This window comes from Carassius auratus, unplaced genomic scaffold (assembly GCF_003368295.1).
Source record: "Carassius auratus strain Wakin unplaced genomic scaffold, ASM336829v1 scaf_tig00020609, whole genome shotgun sequence".
Classification (NCBI taxonomy): domain Eukaryota; kingdom Metazoa; phylum Chordata; class Actinopteri; order Cypriniformes; family Cyprinidae; genus Carassius; species Carassius auratus.
Genome location: NW_020525039.1, coordinates 33,523 through 53,419, shown reverse-complemented (window position 1 = coordinate 53,419; position 19,897 = coordinate 33,523). Strand labels below are relative to the sequence as shown.

General features: G+C 36.9%; 1 protein-coding gene across 1 annotated transcript; it reads right to left on the bottom strand.

Moving 5' to 3' along the window:
• Positions 1-1,426: 1,426 nt before the first annotated feature.
• LOC113076517 (protein Jumonji-like) lies at positions 1,427-19,597 on the bottom strand. The gene is made up of 6 exons (XM_026249209.1): positions 18,981-19,597; positions 11,211-11,334; positions 9,333-9,474; positions 8,136-8,301; positions 4,302-4,478; positions 1,427-1,584 (listed from the first exon to the last, which is right to left on the bottom strand). The coding sequence occupies exons 1-4, from the start codon at positions 19,023-19,025 to the stop codon at positions 8,139-8,141; spliced, it is 474 nt and encodes a 157-aa protein (XP_026104994.1). The 5' UTR covers positions 19,026-19,597; the 3' UTR covers positions 1,427-1,584; positions 4,302-4,478; positions 8,136-8,138.
• Positions 19,598-19,897: the final 300 nt, after the last annotated feature.

The window sequence follows — 19,897 nt, the reverse complement described above, 5'->3', positions numbered from 1 at the left end:
ATGTTTTGCTTTTCAATTATTCATCATTCATTGATAGTAAAGGTTATTCAGAGCAGCTAAGCATATATTGAGGTGTATAACAGCAACAAATATCAGCATATAAAAATAAATCTTACTGTAATAAGACAGTCTGTTATAAAATATCTTGCAGTAAGCTGGCTTTGTAGCTCTTGCAGTGTAAACAGGGCGTCAGACTGGGGGTAAAACCAGCACTGATTATTAGGGCCCCAAAGAAGAGAGGGCCCTTGTAAAGTCTGGAATATATTTAATTTTACCTGGATATTTTAATGGGGGGGGCATGGGGGCCCTTCAGGACTGCCTATGCATAGGCCTGGGAGTATAAATAATTCAAAAATCTTTCTGAAATTAATTCATTTTCAGCATTTATACATCTGATTCCCTGTGAAATAATGCTTTTTTCATTTGTAAATTCTTTCCTGTTTTTTGTTGTCACCACAGATTTTATCGTTTGTTTTTTGTTTTGTTTTTGGTTGGTCTGGAGGTAACAAAAAGCCATTTCTAAACCCAATATACATCCTACTGCATTATGGATGAGCAAATTAAATTTTATGTTCATCAGGGACTCACTTAAAGCTGCGGTAGGGAACTTTTGACGCTCTAGCGGTTAATAAACAGAACTGCTTGCGTCTTGCGGAAGAACATCGTAGCCGGAACTACTTTTCTCTGTTTATGTCTATGAAGAATCACAAAGGTACTGGGTTACTCCGCCGCGGTACCCCCAGCAATCTAAAATAGTCCGAATATAAACACTTATTATAGGTGCACTCTAGTGATTCAGGACAGGCTAAAAACACGGTTTGGAAAATGGATTCATGGTGTACTCACTTATTATATACATTTTTCTACATTTTGAACACAAACAAAGTTACGGACCGCAGCTCTGATTGGTTGATTTCTTACCGGGAGCGGTCTGTAACTGCAAATGGCAATAGAACCACTGGAGGAGCCAGAGGAGCTTGATTTTTTTCACAGATTATCTGTCTCATATTCTACTGTCAGGACATAATGACAGGTTTAATATATATGTAAAAAATATTTTTTTACAAAAGTTCCCTACTGCACCTTTAAGCTGAGACAGCTATATATATGTCTGTCAGTGACAGATCACTTCCATATCAGTGTCATACACTTGGGAAGAAAGCTACAATTTTATTGTTGTAAACACTAAAGGGATGCAAACTTGTGGTCAGTTTCGCTTCTAGGCAGCTCGTGTGACTGGAATGTCCGAATAATGCTTGATGGATGGAATACTTATTTTCCCCTTGTAAAAATTTGCTCAGGATTGGGAGAGAACTATTATTGCTATGTTGAGATCACAAGAAAATGAAGGCGAGGTCATAGGAAAACAATACAGAAAAATGTCTGAACAATGCAAAACGAAACAGAAATCCAGTCGTACCTGTTGTTTTTGTTCTTGTACAGCCCTGTTGGGTCTTAGGTTGTGTGTAGTGGAGGTCCTAGCTGATGCTACAGTGTTCTTCTCCTTCCCATGGACCCCGTCTCTCCCTCTGGCCCTTAAACTGCTCTCGTTTTCCTCAGCAGTTTGTTTATGTCCATTAAATACTGGCAGAGGAGAGAGCATACAACATATATGATGTTAAGAAGTCTTTCAGCAAATTTTGTTCAATATCGGCATATTTAATTACTAAAAGCAAAAAGAATGTATGTGTTTATTTTGATATTTACAACGCACAAGGGTGCACAATGCCTGATGGTTATACGCATTAAATTGACTGACTTAACCAGATGGTTTCCCTCCCAGGTGACCTAAACCAGATGATGTAGTATTGTGGTGGAAAGAGACCCAGGTTTGAGTCTTGCTTTGCACATTCTGCGCACTTGACTTGTAAATTGCTCTTATAAAAGACTGCCAAGCAGTTAACACAGTCTGAATACAGGCCTCGTCTAACACACCAGAATTTATGGGATTTTAAATCTCAAATATTGTAACAGCATAGCTGCTAACATGTCTCAGATGAACATTAATATGCAGTAACACAAATGACTGAATGCCAGTAAAGTGCTCACTTTTTCCAAACAGCTAAAGACAAATCTCTTTCTTTTGAATGTAAGAACAACATAATATTGCATGAGATCTTCATTCTTCATCTTCATTCTTCTTGAGAGCCACCCGCATTGTACATGGACAAAACAAGCAATGTTTTCAAAGTTTTGAGCCTCTATTAGCTAAATAGATGGTGAACTGAACCATGTACGCAGTAAAACACTAAACAACTACTGAAATGCTCGTTGGGTCACTTTAGTAAATGAAAGCTTCTAGAGGGACAAACTTATCATTAACAGTTTGGAGCTCAGCCAATGTTGCACATAAAAGTGTCATATTTAGTGTGTGGTCTCGTACAATATGTTAGGAGAATTGGCTCTGGTTTCGTTATAAACTATGTATGCTCAACATGACTCCCATCTTCGATAGGTAGCACACAGTTTCCGTTCAACACGATGCAGACACAACACACAGAGACTGAATTTAGAGCAGGAGAACTTCCACTAAAAACTCTTGGTCAGTGTTCAATTATCTTATCAGCATGGGGCGCATTTGAGAAGAATAACATAAATTTAAAAACTCTGAAAGCCGTTCCCAGTTTTGGACACAATCACTGTGTTTATCCTCGAGGTCCGATCTGACCTCAAAGCCCCAGCGAGGTGATGTTTGTTTGGAGCTCCTCAGACATGTGTTGAGTATGTGGAGCAGTATTGGGTTACTGAGGTGTCAGATTACACTGCAGATTTTGCTGAGTGGGCTTTAGGGTCCGGTTACAAACCCAGAGACAGTAAGAAATGGGGCAAGATCTCAAAAGACAGAGATGGAGCGACGTTGAGCTTAATGGCTAAATTTAGAATCCGCTGTGAACCGAAGTGAAAAAACGACCAATTTCTTACTGACGCGACACCACACAGTGTCTTTATTGTATGGTTTCAGTGAAGGCCTGTGTTTGTTTCTCTCATTATTTACACTACATGCGTGAATCTGTGGGCGGGGCTAAACAGGCAGTGATGTAGAAGCAGGCGCTGATCTTCTTCTGCGGAGGCGGTGTTTATAGCCACACTATTATGTAATAAAGTGGCACATTCCACAACCTGTCGTTTTGGCAGATTGGCTTCAATATCAGCTGTTTTTTTCTGAAATGTACAGGATGTTTTTTTTTTATAGTACAATGATCTCTTATATGCAAAAGAGAGGGAATATTTGATATTAATATTGAATTTCTTAGTTCATGACCCCCCCCCCCTAATAATAAGCAGGGATATGAAAATTAATGGTAAAATAATATTAGTACAACATAATATAGCACAAATAGAAAATATGTATATATAGCATATGAAACAATGTATATTTTAACACATATAAAATATGTACGTATAAATAAAAATATACACTAACATTTAAATGTTTGGGGTCAATAAAGATATTTAAATTTTTTTCTTTTTTAAAGACTCTTACACTCAGCAATATATTTGATAAAAAAAAGTAAAACAGTGAAATATCATCAATTAAAAATTTTGTTTTCCATTTAATTTAATTTAAAAATGTAATTTATTCCTTTAATTGCAAACCTGAATTTTCAGCAGCAATTACTCAGTCTTCAGTCACATGATCATTCTACTACTCTTGATTAATTATGCTGATGATCAAGAAACATTTCTTATTATCAGTATTGAAAACAGTTGTGCTGCTTAATATTTTTGTGAGAACTGCGATACACTTTTTTAGGATACTCTGATGAAAAAGAACCTCAAAAATAACAGCAATTATTTTAAAATGTAAATCTTTTTTAATATAAAAATGTCTTTACTGTCACTTTTGATCAATTTGAATGCATTCTTGCTTAAAGCATTATTTTTTTTTTTTACTGACCTCAAATCTTTGAATATTATATATATTATATTATATTATATTATATTTAAAAGGCTTTGCTTTTTTGCGTGTGTGTATACTCAGACATTGAGCACCTTGTATTATATGGTGGTATAGAGCAAATGTAGTCGATCTGAACAGTGAGGGCGGTATATAGTATGACTCATTAACTGTATGGTGGAAAGAGGCAGAACAATACACACCTCATTGGGGTCCCAAATGAAAACTAATGTCCAACCTGTCTGCTACTGCAGAGCAATAATAAACTGAACGCTACAACAGTATGGATTGTAAATCGCTCTATTTTAAGTAAAAAGGATTATAAAACGCAAAGCAAGATAAAGTTTATGAGAATAAGTGTGTGTGTTTGTAGTTATTCAGTGTGTCTGAGCACTGTACGTACCATGACCGTTGGCGATGCATTTGTTGGGTCTTTGCTCCTCCGTGGAGTGGACTGGCAGGAAGAAGTGGCATTGCTGGCACTGTCTTCTTCCTCTTCCTCATCCTCTTCCTCATCTAAATCTTCATCATCTTTAGCACTACCAAAAGTATGTCATGTTGCTGGGCAACGCAGCAGAGCCTGAACCAATGAGAAAAAGGGTACAGACAAAATGAGGGCGTGTCTGTGTCTGTGAGAACAGAACAGTAGTAATGAGAAATGAGATGAACATAGTTCCAGTCTTCACATATCTTGCTCTGTAAGAAACCTGAATACCCTTAAAGAGATCACCAAGAATGAAAATGTAAATTAATAATAATAAAAAAATTGGTCCTACACCACCATTCATACACTCCAAGTATAAGGTCAGTGAATATGACATAATATAATACGATATAATATATATATAGTGTTCCTGTAGCTCAACTGTTAGAGTGTTGCGCTATCAAGCACTAGGTTGGGGGTTCGATTCCCCGGGAACACATGATAGGTAAAAATTGATAGCCTGAATGCACTGTAAGTCGCTGCTAAATGCATACATTTAATTTTACATTTATAATATAAAAGTCATATATGTTTGAAACAACATGATGGTAAGTTAAAAGAACATTTGATTAATCAGACAGATTTAAGGTGTTCTGTGTCATTTTCACTGAGAGCACTATAACTAGAAGATAACTTCCTTAAACTCTGGGCATTTACTGTGCAAAGCTCCATATCCTGTTTAACTTCCCTGTCCAGCACTGTGACAGCAGAGTGGTCCAGTCCAGCTACTGATCCTCACTGAAGGGTTCAGTGCTCACAATGGGAAGCCTGTTCACAAGCTTTATTCCACATTCCCTCAACAGCCATTTATCTGCAGCCAAGTCACTGGGTCCATGGTGCTCGCATGTGCTGTAGCATGTGATTGTGTATGCATGCGTGAGAGAGTGTATATGTGCCTGAGGAGGGGGTGGGGAACATGACAGACTACTGAGACAGCAATAGAGACGAGAAGTGCCCGAATGCTTTTGAATCAGTCCACTTCTCCAACCACAATAACCAACAGAGTGTTACATTTATATTGCAACCTTGTCATATCTGCCATTATTTGAGATCAATAGAAATGAACTATGTGAAACCCTATTATGGACAGCAAGCTATAATCTCCAGGTGAAATGAGAGCCCAGCTGAATGGTGAAAGAAAGGATCTCTGGGCTCCTAGATTACTCAGCAATCTCTTTATGCCCGTCCTCTATCATCAAGGGCTTTAATAAGGGCTTGTGGAGGCTTTGAGCTATTGGCTATTGTTCCCATCACAAGAGGCAACTGAATGATTCTTCGATTCCTTTCTGATAATGCCAGAGGTTTGGAAGAGCCATTTCAGGACAAATATTAATGAATGTGATTTACATCTGCAGTAATACAGCCGATTGTGTGCTGTGATGAATTCAACTCTCTCTCTCATTAATGAACATGATATGCATAATTTCACTATCTGCAGGGAAGAGGTCTGCGTTTAGTCCCACTGTCCTATTATTTCTGGAAAGAGTAGAAGCATCACGACTCATGCCGTCCTCTGATTTTGAATTCTTCCTTGAAGCAAAGCATGCCTTTGCTGGAGGATTTTTGTGCATGAATCTGAATCTGTTTTTACAACTGTCCCTTACGGGCCGATGGAGAACAAGAGTGAGAGAGAAAGAGATAGAAAGAGAGAGAGAGAGAGAGAGAGAGAGGCTAAAACAGCAGAACTAAAATGCAAATGCTTATTGAATATTGAACGATGGCAACCAAAACCACATGTATAATATATAAAATAATATAAGTATATACAGTATATAATAATTACTACAATTCAAAAACTTGTGGTTGTTAAGATCTTTTAATGTTTGTGAAATAAATATTTTATGCTCACCAAAGCTGGATTTATTTGTTAAAACAACAGTAATAACAGTTATATTTTATTACTTTTTCAGGATTCTTTGCTGAAAATAAAGTTTAAAAGAACAGCATTTGTTTGAAATATAAACCGTTTGTAACATTAAAAATTATTAAAACTAATAGTCTTTCAAAAGATTTACTCTTATTGGGCCCAAACTTTTGAATGCTATAAACAATAGTAAAGGAAACTACAAAAAGACAGTTTGTAATTATTTTTCACTAAGTAATTTCACTATTTAGTAGAGGTTTAAGAAGCAGCTTTTAGGAGCAGACAAAAAAAAAGAAATACATAAATAAAAGATTTTCTGTGCTTTCTCGCTTATGAGCCGGCAGTGTATCTGAATTCTGGATTATGGCATCTATTAAATCAGCCTTGACTTATGTGACACTACAAGCTCAGGTTATTTTTTTAAAACCCATAAACTGATCCATAATGCCTCTCTCACATTTACATTCACTTTAAGTTCTAACCCAATAATGAAAAGAGCTTTGATATGATGAAGGGAAGGAATGGAGACTGGGAGAGATGTTCTCATTTACAATCTTTATGTTCCAATATCCATTAACCCACTTTAACTCAGCCAAGAGTCCATGGCAAATCCACTCAGTCTGTTCCCTGTCTTTACACAACCGTGTGTGAGAAAGAAGAGACATGGAGAAAGTTAACCATTTCAAAGTAATTATGGGAATGTGAGTGAGTGGGAAGTGAGAGCGAATATGAGAAAGTATGACGTTAACTCAAGTTAGTGTCCTCTTATGTTTGTTCTGCCAGAAAAGTGGAGAAGAAAATATGATGAAGGACTGCAGCTGAATGTATTAGCCACCACCAATCCATGACCTTGTTGTTACTGTATTTACATGCACAAATCTAAGCTTCATCTTTTATCTGGTGTATGTTATCTGGTAACTTATTGTGCACGCCATGTGAGTTTATCTGTTTATGGCTTTAATTTCTCAACCGATAGTATTAATTATATATTATTGTAGTGTTCATTAATATTAGGATTAGCTTAAATCGGTATATTTTCAGTTTTATTATCATTTTAGTTTTAGCTATTTTATGTGCTTTTGTCATTTTTATTTCTATTTTATTTCTATTTAGTTTTCATTTATTTTTATTATTTTTAGTACTTTTTAGTACTTCAAAATTATTTTACTTCAGTTAGTTACTTCATTAAACATTTTCATTTAAGTTTTTAATCTTTTTTATTCATAATTGTAATTTTATTTTAGCTTTATTTTAATTTAATTAATTTTAGTTTACAAAAACCAACACTGGAAGCCGTTTACATTTGGAATTAAATTTTTAAATTTTGACATTTAAAAATTTCAATTTATCACATTTATTTATGTTTTGTTGTACATGTAAACATATTCACTGATGCTCTCTCTCATAATATTTACAACATCCATATACAACCCACTAAAGCGAACTGACTTGAAATTATTCTGCTTGCTTCACAGAAGTTTGGATCCACACACCACAGAATGTTTGTCCACTCAATTCAATTTCGTATTTAAAAGAAAACATAAGTAACTTTCATGTATAGAGAAGAATCTAAAATTTATGTTCCAATTAAATTCTCCTCATAAACTTGAATAACTCCAATGAATAAGAAGAAATCTTATCCTCATCTTCGGGAGCTTTTCATTGCCATTGTCACCTTTGACCTGCTTACTGGAACTGAAAATGTACACTGTGAGATCAGCCAAGACACAAAATAAATAACAGCAGCACCTAAAAGTTTGCCAGCAATAACCGTGAATCCCATGTGAGAGGGGAATGTGTGCTGCTCAGAGGTGGAGAATTATGGAGCCAGTAAACATTCTGAGTGTTGATAGAACGAGAAAATGAAAACAGACACCGAGCAGACCCACCTCTTAGGCAGAGGAAGGTAAGGAAGTCTTCAGTTTTGGGTTTGCGTCGTGTGAGGTGGTTGAGCATGGCTGGCTCGGGGGCACGGCCTCCAGCATTTTCAGCGGGGTGGCACTGGGAGAACAGGGATGAGACTGAGCAAACTTCCTCTGAGCCTGAAGTCTTGGCCTGGTATGAGAAACAGGGAATTAGTTCTACTAGAAATGAAAATTCTGTCATTATTTAGACATCTTTCCATCCTTCATTTATTCATCAAGCCATTTTGAAAGCTTTTACTAGTCATACTTTTCTAAGTATTTACACGGACTCCTTCCTTTCCCCTTTTATGTTATACTGAAGATAATCATGGGGTTTGAGTAAAATGAGAATAGATTATGACAAAGTTTTCAAGTAAGTATTTTTCTGTATCTTTTATTTGATGGCTCATGTTTCATTGAGGCAAAAATTTTTGTTCACAAATAAGCACTAAGCCCCAAGAAGTGGCTTCGCATCGTGCCTAACAACGCCCCTTAGCGGTTATAAATTCACTGTAAACCATGGCTTCACAGGGCTTATTGCTTTTATAAAACGGGTATTCTATATAAGGTTTCACAGAATAAACAGAGCAAATAAAGCGTAATGATATAAATAAAAACAGTATTCTTCCACCAAACAATGTAGTTCCTCAGAAACAGTTGCGGTTCCAACAAAGTGGTTGCTGAGCAACACACAGAAGTAAACAAAGGTGTATGTTAATAGTGTAATTTACACCAGCTTCGAACACGGCTCAACCAATCAGAATCAAGGACAGGAACTATCCGTTTATAACCAGATTTTTGGAATCCATGTAAGGAAAAAGACAGAAACATCCTTTGGTAGGAAAAGAGATGTTAACCTAACCGTACAGAAGACCTGCAGAGGGAAGCAGTTTGGTCTGATATATTAAAGCTCAGCAAAACATCTGACTATGCAAGTCATTTTTTAATTGGCCAACATCACAGTATGTTGTGATTTGATGCTTGGATGTGTCCCCCAAGCTTAAAAAAAACCAAGACTTCCTTAATTTGATATTTCACTGGTAAACAGTGGACTAGCCTAGGATGTAACCTGATACTGTATCTTTTTGGCAATTAAAGTGATAGATCAGTTGTTTATACTATAGTTCCACTCACAGTATACTGTGCAGGAAATCTCTCACAGAATAGTTTTAGTAAACTCACCTCTTTCTGACAGGTCCCTCTGTTGAGTACTCATGGCTGCAGTCTTTGCTCTGAACTGCATGTGTCCGGTCTGACTTACAGCTTCCGGCGAACAGCCCAGCTTTAGCTCCCGAACCATTCAAATGGCCATTTACAAAGGAGCCTGGGAAGAGAAGGTGTGGTTCGAGTTTAAGCAACAACCATATACACATAAATAGAGAAGAAAATGTTTTGCTTAAACCAATTTTTTTTTTTACATTGCTATGACAAATTTAAAACAAAGGGGTGTAGCACCCACAGTATTGTTCAAATCATTCCGTCTAAGCACTGGAGTGAACGAACACAAGAGCACACTCAGAATGAACTGACAGGAAGTAGGGAAAACCGCAATGGCTATAGTGTCCTGTTACATTTATCTAAGGTTTCAGTCATGTAAAGTCGCCAAAAATAACCATTTAGCATATTACAAAAAAAAAAAATTATTGTCTATCCTCTTCCCATCATACAAACTGAGAATAAAATGGCTCTATCAGCATTTATGGGAAACTTTAATAAATCAATTCTGTAATATGTAAAAGATTTGTGACCCTTATGATTTAACGATCATGTCCATGGGTAACACAACACATATTTTACATTTATCAATTTACGTTTAATTTCATGTTAAAAATTGCAATTTGTAATATAAATAATATAACATTCATAACATAAAATAATTAGTAATATAAAATTATTGACTACATCTTTTATATTATAAACAACCGATACTGTGCATACATAGATAGAGATTAATTACTTTAATACTTTAATACTTTATTTACACAAGTATGTTTGCATTTGATGATGTTTCAGGGCATTCAAAACAGATTCTATCATGTGAAGTGAACTTCAGCAGAAACCTTTGAATCAGAATGCAGCTTTTAGAATTTTTGGAATTCTGCCTGTTGCCTCATAATTACAGAGAATTTCAAAGAATCTCTGAATGCAATGAAAACAATGCAGTGCTTTTGATTACACAGTGATTCCAAAGGAATTCTTAAGTGATAGTTACAGAATGCATATAAAGCGGAGAGCTCGTGAGGTGTTTAGTTAATGCCCTTGACATTCTCTGAGATGATGCACTGCACCATACACAGGGAGGCAGGTCACTGAGTTCACCCCATTAGAGTGCAGTGATTTGAGAGCAGTTGAGAGTGCTTCACAGCCCCAGCACATGAAACCCATACTGAGAGGGTATTATTCAGGGCATAATTTACTTTGCTCACACATTTTCAGAGCAATCATGGAAGAAGAAGAATACTTCTAATGGACCACTGAGATGCTGAGGGACTCAAGAAAAGTCCCACAGCGCCATGTGCCTCCCTGAGGGTCACAGCTACCTAATGATCTCAGTGTCTAAGCTAAAAGAATTCTTCAAATACCAATGTACCTTCGAAATCTGACTGCACATTTCAGAACATTTTAGTAGATAGAAGGGCGAATACATCAAGTAAATTATGTAATATGGACATTTGTGCCTGTGCATTGATCAAAAAGAATGAACCACTGTTATTGCACATAGAACAGGTTATGATTTCATGAATATGACCAAGGTGAAGACTTGACATCAATATTAATTAGCTAACATGCCTCGAAAGATTACTTGGCAATGTCAGCATGAAGTTAATTAATATTCATGAGCTCAGTCTCAGTGCCATATAGTGACGTCTTAAAAACTCATTCTAGTACTGCCTTTAATTTGTGATATTATTCTCAGCATATCATTCCCTAAAGGGCTTCAGAATGTTCAGATGTTGAGGGTCACAGAGGTGAGATCTGTGCTGCAGCTGTTCTAAAGGTCAGTAGCCATCTGTAATCGAGATCACTGAAAGCACTGCTCTAGAAAAGATGCATACTCACCATTAACTATTCCAGTGCCATTCTCCACTTTGCTCTTCTGAGATGTCTTGAACTCTTTAAGTGAGAGGTAGAGCACCCGGCGGACCACTCTCTCTTCCGACCATGGGATCCCATCGTTATCATCCTGCCAAAAAAATAAATAAAAAATAAATAAAGCTTATTTTAGAGCTCTAAAAATTAAGATGTGACCTAAAGTCATCTCACAAGAAAAAAATTGCTCTCTGAATAAACAGTTTTGGGTTAATTAGTCAAAAAACAGTCAAATCAATGAAATGACAAACACTGAGAGTGGACAAGGAAAACAAATATTCTTGTATTGTGAAACCACAGCTATACAAGCAGAAGGCTGTGCTATAAATAGTGCAGTTGGCTGCAGTTCCTCCATCCCAGCACGTGTCAGAAAGCCTTTTAATACTGAATGCTCCAAAAGCAATCACAACAAATGCTCTCAGTGTTAGTATAACATTTGTTCCCCACGGATTAGCTAATGTGATGTAGTAAGACATCTTTCAAACTAGGTAGCTGAATGACCTCACTGTTTTTCACATTTCTCTTAAAGCCTCAAAACATGTCCTTCATTCAGTAAAGTGATCTCTTATAAACTGTTCAATCTCTTTAGTATAACAGGCCATTGCCTTAGCACATCACAATAAATCACCAGAAATGAGGTAACAAACAAGTTCATGTCCTCCTCTAGTGTTGAACTGTCACTAAATCACCCACCAAACGGCTAGTTACAAGGGAAACAAGGCACTTTCAGGAAAAATAAAATCTTTTCATTCTAAAATACATCACTGCACCTTATTTACCTCTATATGATACAGATATAGTAGTGCATTTGGTGGATAGTGGAAGTACATTTTTAGATTTTGTGCCTTAGGGTACTCAGTGACAGCTTTGTACCTTTTTTCTGAGAGTATGCAATGGTTCGGGAGGTTTTAACGCCAAGAATCTCCAAATATGTGAACTGCTCACATTGAACCAGTTTCCTGCACTAAAGTTGCACTGAAGTGAGTCAGCCCTGTGAAAGCATGCAGCTCTTCAGCATGAGAGGAATGTCATATCTTTCACTGCATTTGGCACTTTCATGAGGCCAGATCTGATATTTTACATTAGTGCTTTATTGTTATCACTACAAATGCACCTTATTTTAGCAAACTGATTCTGAGAGCAATAACAGCCCCAACCCACCACCCATCCACCCAACACGCACCCAGTGACAGCTACGTGAAACACTTGAGATGATTAGTACGGTGTGAAGTGCTTGACCCCAGCTCAGGGCCTCCCCACGGCACACGAAGAAAGTGGCATTCTCTAGGGAACTTCTAGTCACCATGGAGACGCTCTTCCACAGGTCTATTGTGGTGGTAATGTGAAAGTGTGAACTCAAAACCATATGACATCTCACGAGCAACAGCCAAGCTGTATCATTTATAAGATCATAAAAGCAGGGTCCCACAAAAAGAGCCACTAGAAAGTGGAAGCCCCAATCAATAATGCCAGTAAGAAAAGGAAATGCTTCTCTGATAAAACCCCCAAAATCTCATCTGTACTTAAACCACTTTAAAGGGTTAGTTCACCCAAAAATGAAAATGATGTCATTAATGACTTACCCTCATTTCGTTCCAAACCTGTAAGACCTCTGTTCATCTTCAGAACACAGTTTAAGATATTTTAGATTTAGTCCGAGAGCTTTTTGACCCTCCATTGAAAATGTATGTATGGTATACTGTCCATGTCCAGGTTTGGAAAGACATGAAAGGTGAGTCATTAATGACATTATTTTGATTTTTGGGTGAACTAACCCTTTAAACTATGTTGTTTCTATTTTAATTTGGAGGTTCCAAAGTATGAATATTATGAATGTCATATGGCTTTAAACTGTGATTTTCTCTTTCAATTATAAGACTGATTAATGGTTCTGCATCGCACTAGATTTAAACCACAAAGCCTGTGCATTACTGGAGGATGCAAGCACTCTGGATTTATGGCCAAATTCACTGATCTTATGCCAGCACAAGGTCCGTTGCCAATGCTTGGAAATTGGCAGTTAAGTAAATGATTCTCCTGGTCTATTATTTGATCAAGAAGGCCTGACACACCTCATAACAGAAAAGCAACCATGTAACTTCTCAATTATCACTAAACATGCCTGTCTGGCCCAATAAAATACAATGTGCACTAATGCACTTAAAGAAATTTCCATTTAAGGAAAGCTCTGATATCAGTACATTAATCACAGATAGCACATGTGCCCAGTATCTCCTAAATCAATTAAACACAAGATTCATGTTGCTCATTTAACTCTCCTAATCAGTTCCTCTGTGATAACGGCCTCATATGCATCTTCCTCTTAACCACATCAGGTTGCTATCTGTGCATGTAGCTCCGAGCAGCTTTTACAATTACACTAGCATCTCTCACCACACATCTCGAAACCGTGAGCTGGTTTTTATTACGCTGACAGCAACCCTGTCAATTATTGATTAAGGTGTATTGTGTCTGAAGTCATGAGGATAGGTCTGTCACCATAAGCACAAAGCAGATCTTTCATGCAGTGACACATATAGGTTGAATTAGAGGACTTTTTACATGTTTACATTTGGAGTCTATAATCCAAAGATCAAGATAGGCTTCAGAACAACATCAAAGAGCAAAAAACCAACAACAGAGGACAAAGTCAGAGCAATAATGGCAGAATATTAGGCTGCAGACTAGAAGCTTATTTAATTCTAGTGTGTGGGTTTGAGTTGCATACAGATAACTTGTAAAATGGATTTGATTAAACATGATGGCTTTAATGAGTAAACTGCTCCCTTATGGATTTCTACAGCTTGAATCCATAGCAATTCGCATTATAATCAGGAACATTTTTTGTAAAAGCTTTAATCTTTACTTAAAGTTTTGCACAGACATTGATTCAGACAGAGCTCCCCAATGTTAGTTGGGTCTGCGAGCGCTGCTTCGCACAGATCAGATTTAAACAGGGCAGCAGAACTGTCTCAGACCAGTCACTGGCCACTCTCACACACACACAGCTGATTTACTACTAATGTGAACAAAAACAAGCTGGCATGAAAGTAATAACGGATCTATTATTTACCCAGGGCCAACAACCTGATGATAAAACCGGCCTATCAGCAAGGTACAAGCAGGCAGTCAATTATAAATGATCTATCTATTTATCTATATTAGGAAAGGATAGGATATATATTGGAAATTATTTTATCATCATCAATACTGGATATTAAATTGCTGCTGCATATTTTAAATTGTAATTCATCTTTACGCTTGCATTGGTCTTCCCAGGTTCAGTACTGTGCCACACAATTCTCCCTGACTGTACAAAAACAAAGGACTCAGTGCTCAGGAGGAGTTCCCACAAGCCAGTTTGTAGCACCTCATCCTATAGGTTTGCTTATCAAGGACACTTTGTTTCCATTGACAGCTCTCTCTACACATTCACCTAGCTGTGAAGACAGATTGCTGCAGACAGAGCCAAGGAAGCCCAGACACATCCAGTGACAATCCCTTCTCCTGCCATGACAACAGGAGAATGCCATGGCAAACTATCCGCTTTACCATATGCACCTTCCACCCTCTATTTCCATACATTCGAGCAGCAGTAAACAATAAGCTTGCAGTGGGATGACTTTAAAACTTATGTAAAACTCAGTGATCTAGTACCATGCATGACAGTTGAATGAAGTCTCCAGAGACAAGCAGACCCTGGTGGAGTCTCTTTGCACTGATTTCACCCATGTTATATCCATTTGAGTAGAGCTACTACTTTAAAGCTAAAAATGTTTTGCAGCTGCAAACAAACAGAATCTTCTTGGATTTGAGGGTACTGGTATTTGAAGTACAATGAATCACATGCTAAAAGCCGGAATACACTAAATGCAGCAATATTTGCTTGGCTAATTATACTGAAGCTTTTAAATATATCATATTGCTATTTGTGACATCTAAGAGTATCTCTCAAGAAAACTAATTAAAAAGCTCTTAATTAAATCAATAGACAAACGCCAGACACATTTCTTAATAATAATCATAAAAAAAACATGTCTTGATAATAATATCACAGTAATAACTATACCCAATTTAGCAAGCCCATTCTGATACAATATGTCTCCATGGAGTTTGGGATGACTGCATCAATTAGTGCACAGCTGGACATGTCTGAGACCGAGGGATGAAGCAGCCATTATAAGTTGCCTGTACTGCAGGTTTTTTTTTTTTATTTTTTACATCTTTTGTTTTATCTTAGAGTTGTAACAGCCATAAAATTTCATTATACTGATAAAATGTAATGACAAAAAATATAGTAGTAGACTGCACAAGTGATATTACATCTTGTTATATATGATGTTACATATTACATATATAACTTCAATCATTACTTTAGTCTTCAGTGTCACATGATCCTTTACAAATCATTCTAATATGCTGATGTGGTGCTCAAGAAACATTTCTAATTATTATCAATGTGAAAACACTTGTGCTGCCAGCCTAACATTTTTCTGTAAACAATGATACTTTTTTCAGGTTTTCTGATGAACAGAAAGTTGAAAACAACAGCATCTATTTGAAAGAATTTTTCTGTAACATTATAAATGTCTTTACTGTCACTTTTGATCAATTCAATTTCATGCTCACAGAACAAAAGAATATTTTTTTCAATAAGATAATGTCATGATAAGCACTCAAATTCATGAAAACATTCAATTGTAAGTGCAACAATGAGATCAATATGATGAATTGATGACATCTAAATGTCAATTCTGTTGTTACTGTGTTACAGCACCAATTTGACCTTATTTAACACTTCATTTCACAGTGCAAGGATCTCATATAAGCATGTTACTATAATTAATATAATAACAGTCAGCTCTACAAAATAATTAGACCGCAAGTGCATGTAGTCCATTAGCATTATTCATTACTTATGTTAATACACAGTTAAATGAACACTGTAATATAAAGTGTGACCAAGTGTTTCCTCCAGCCCTATATTCCAAACCTCATTAGGAATCATATATCATACGAACGCAGACCAAAACCCCCAATCTGCACCGAGACATAAAAACCAATCCAGTGACTGAAGTGAAAACAGATTGGGTCAAATTAAAGGCCCATAATATCTCTGTCAGTTACAGGGATGAGGACCAAAAGTTTAAAATGAGAATGATATAAATCAGAAATGAAAACACAGTTAGATTATAACTGAAATAGATTATCATCACCCTTATTTGGGATTAAACATACATTTTTTTTGCGTTAACAGACTGGCTTCTTATCGGTTAAGCGACCCCACTAAACCAGTTCTTCAAGATTTGCAATAACAGTCAACACTTTCTAGATTAAAAGAAGAATGTTTAAAGCAAACACGTTGAATGGGTGAGTTTTTCTAGTGTTTGTAAATGTACCTCTACCTTAACTGGGTCAGTGTAGCACGGGCTTTAGTTCTGTGTTACTGTGTGAAGCAAACTGATGCTAAGGAAGAGTTTAAAGGAGCTAAACACATATCAAATATCTCTGACTGCTGAGGCCAAAGGAAATGTGTGGGACACAAGAGCTTCCCGTTTAGATGGCCATCTCTGTCACGTGCAGCAGGCCTGTGCTCACTGTGAACAGAGCGATATATATCTGCTAATTTCTCTGATGTTGTCACATTAGATAGATTTGTTTTCACATATGGTGCTCGGGAGAAAGCGTGAAACGTGATTTTCTCACAGCCTTCCTAGTTTCTGCAACCTGTTCATTAACACTACACTTCAATAATGTTACGATAATCTACAGTAATAATGTGTGCTGTGACCTCACCTAATCCTGAATGACACTGTGTAATATTCTTTAACAGAAAGAATGAGTTCAAATGGCATAATGGGACTGTAACAAAGGAGTCACTATGTAAATACAGGCTCCTCTACAATGGAAATTGACATATCAACTTTGCTGCTGATCCATGCAGTTCTAATCAGAAATCTCTTGATCCCCCTGTTGATTTAATAACCAACCATATCCGGTTTGGCAAGAGAGAAGAAAGAATGTAAAACATTCTCCGTCTCAATATGCACAAAAGGCTATTTGCATAGCCTTACATTTTCAAAAACAGTAGAGGTTTATACATAAAACTATCTCCAGATTGAACTCTGACTGATGTTCAGCATAAGTGTGTTTGTGCTAGTGCCGTCACATATATAAACATCTAAGCAACAGCTGTATTTAATCTGCAGGATCGAAATGAATTACAGCGAATACCAACTGAAGCCAAAGAAGAGAGCTCCATACAAAGAAGCTATCATCTTTAAAACTGATCATTCCCAGCCCCATATAACTAAACTCGATGTTCAGAGCTTGTACTTCAAGCCATGTGGCAATTAAACATCAGAGAATTGATGTAAGCAAAGACATCAGACAGGAACTGAAAGAAATGGCAATCCTCAAAGAACAACAGATCATAAATTTGAATACTTTGCTGTTATTCCGTTTCTTTTCCTTTTTTGCTGGATTCTAGAAATGCATGTCAGCATTTTGTCAATAAAGCAATGTGTTATTTTAATTCAACCACTCAACAGCTTTTTTTCTTTGTAGAACCAGGGTTCCAACTGTCCCCACACATCTGGAAAAAACTGTATATACGGGGCATTCTAATTTTATGTGTTATTTTTAGACCTGGAAAGTTACTAAAATGTCATAAGCATTTTATAAAGAATATACCATTGAGGAGGGCCTTCATATATTGTTATGGACAAAAGGGGAATTACAGGTAAAAGGCTGACAACCTCTGTTATAGATGCAAGTTTAAGCAATAGGTCTTCAATATACAAGCTATTTCCCCTTTATTCTTAAAATAAATAAATAAATAAAAAGTCAAAAAATTTAAAAATGTTAATAGTTTGAAACAAAGACAACACATACTCAAATAAAATAATGCATGTGAACCAGAACATTTTACTACTTTAAATTACAGACAACTTTAACACAGAATAAATTCTATCAAATGTTATTTTAATTGAAATGCTATTATATTTCTTATTCACATTTTGAATTAGTTTTTATTTTTGTTTTTTGAATAATTTTTTTTTCCATGTCTATAGTTTTATTAATATTTATTTCATTTAAGTACATAACTGCGAGATGAGTTTGATCATATCGTGACTCGACTGGACTAAAACAGACACATCTTACACAGTGACGGTAGCAGGGACTGTCTTGGCATATATCTTCTATTAAAGACGTCAGCATGCATACAGCATCTAACCAGCAGGTGGTCAGAGATAGGCTGTAAACTTACCACAATACAAACATCTGCGCACGATTTGACAAGCTAAGTTCTCGTGACATTGCAAAACCAACCTACACTCAAACACTCACACAGTGTGATGACCGCAAACACACATAGACGACCACAAACTGACCACGCTAGTGTCGCGAGACGGTCCTCTACATCGACTGGAGCTACTGTATGACAAAACTGTAACATGTCACAGACAGCGGAAATGCGAAACGTAACAAGGTACTTCAAAACCCCAAAGCATTATTCGGGTCAACCGCATGATTCAGATCGGCCAACCTTATCTTTAACCTCTAATTCAAACAGAAGATGGTTCATGGACTGGTCGTTTATAACATCTGACCTAATTCTGTCACAAACCTGATAACTTAACAAGGGCCACAACAGTGATGTGATTAATGCAAATTAAGAGGCAGATGCCACTGAATTGGATGAAAAGCCAACGGAGTAAATATCAAATCTGCACTTACAAATTTCTTTTGAATGATATTTCTTTTCGGCCTTTCCCTACTCATTTTGCCCTCCTGAATGGATTCATAAAAGTTCAGACGGCCACATAAATTCTGATTATATACATATAGCCTATAACATATGTATATATATCTAAATGTTTCCGTTGTTGAAGCACGTGATTATTTAAATCCCTGGTAGCAAAACGTCGAGGTAGGCAGAGACTGTTGTATCCAGGTCGATCTCCGTAGCCTGTCTTCTTTTCACAACTCAATGCACGAAAGAGGTAAACGAATCCAAATCCGAAGATCCATGCCGATCAGAAAGGGTCTGAGTAAGTAAAACCAGCGGCAACATATCCACCGAAATGAGCTGGAGCAGCCAATCTTCCATTTGAAAGCTAAACGGCGTATTGTCAGGGCTCCCCTCGGCACATTCTTGCAGTCAAAATAAAAGCCAGCTCCTGGCTTCCATTCTCGAAGGTTGTAATGTATCGTTTATTATTACATTACGCGGGTGCAAAACAGTCAAGCACGCCAATTTGAAGAATCTAGAGTTGGCTTTTGGCTGCCGCTGTGCTCGCTCATATTGTGTGAACTGAACTCAAAGGCAGCGATGTTACTGCGACCTAGTGGCGTCTTTCAAAGGAGACTCCGTCCTATCATTCAGCATCAGCACGTTCAGCGGGACATTTGAAAAGCCTGTCTCGAAACATGGCACAAATATGTGCCGTTTAACGTCTTTTAGCCATCTGAATTATAAATCTTATCACAAGTATTTTTAGGATGAACTAATAGCCTGATTATGAGAGAAACCAAGGTGCATGAGAAAAAAGACCCGACTATACAAGGATATTGCATTTTTTAGTTCATAAATGCAATGTGTAGGAATTGTCACGAAGCTTCACAAATGACATTAGAAGAATATCATCAGTTTG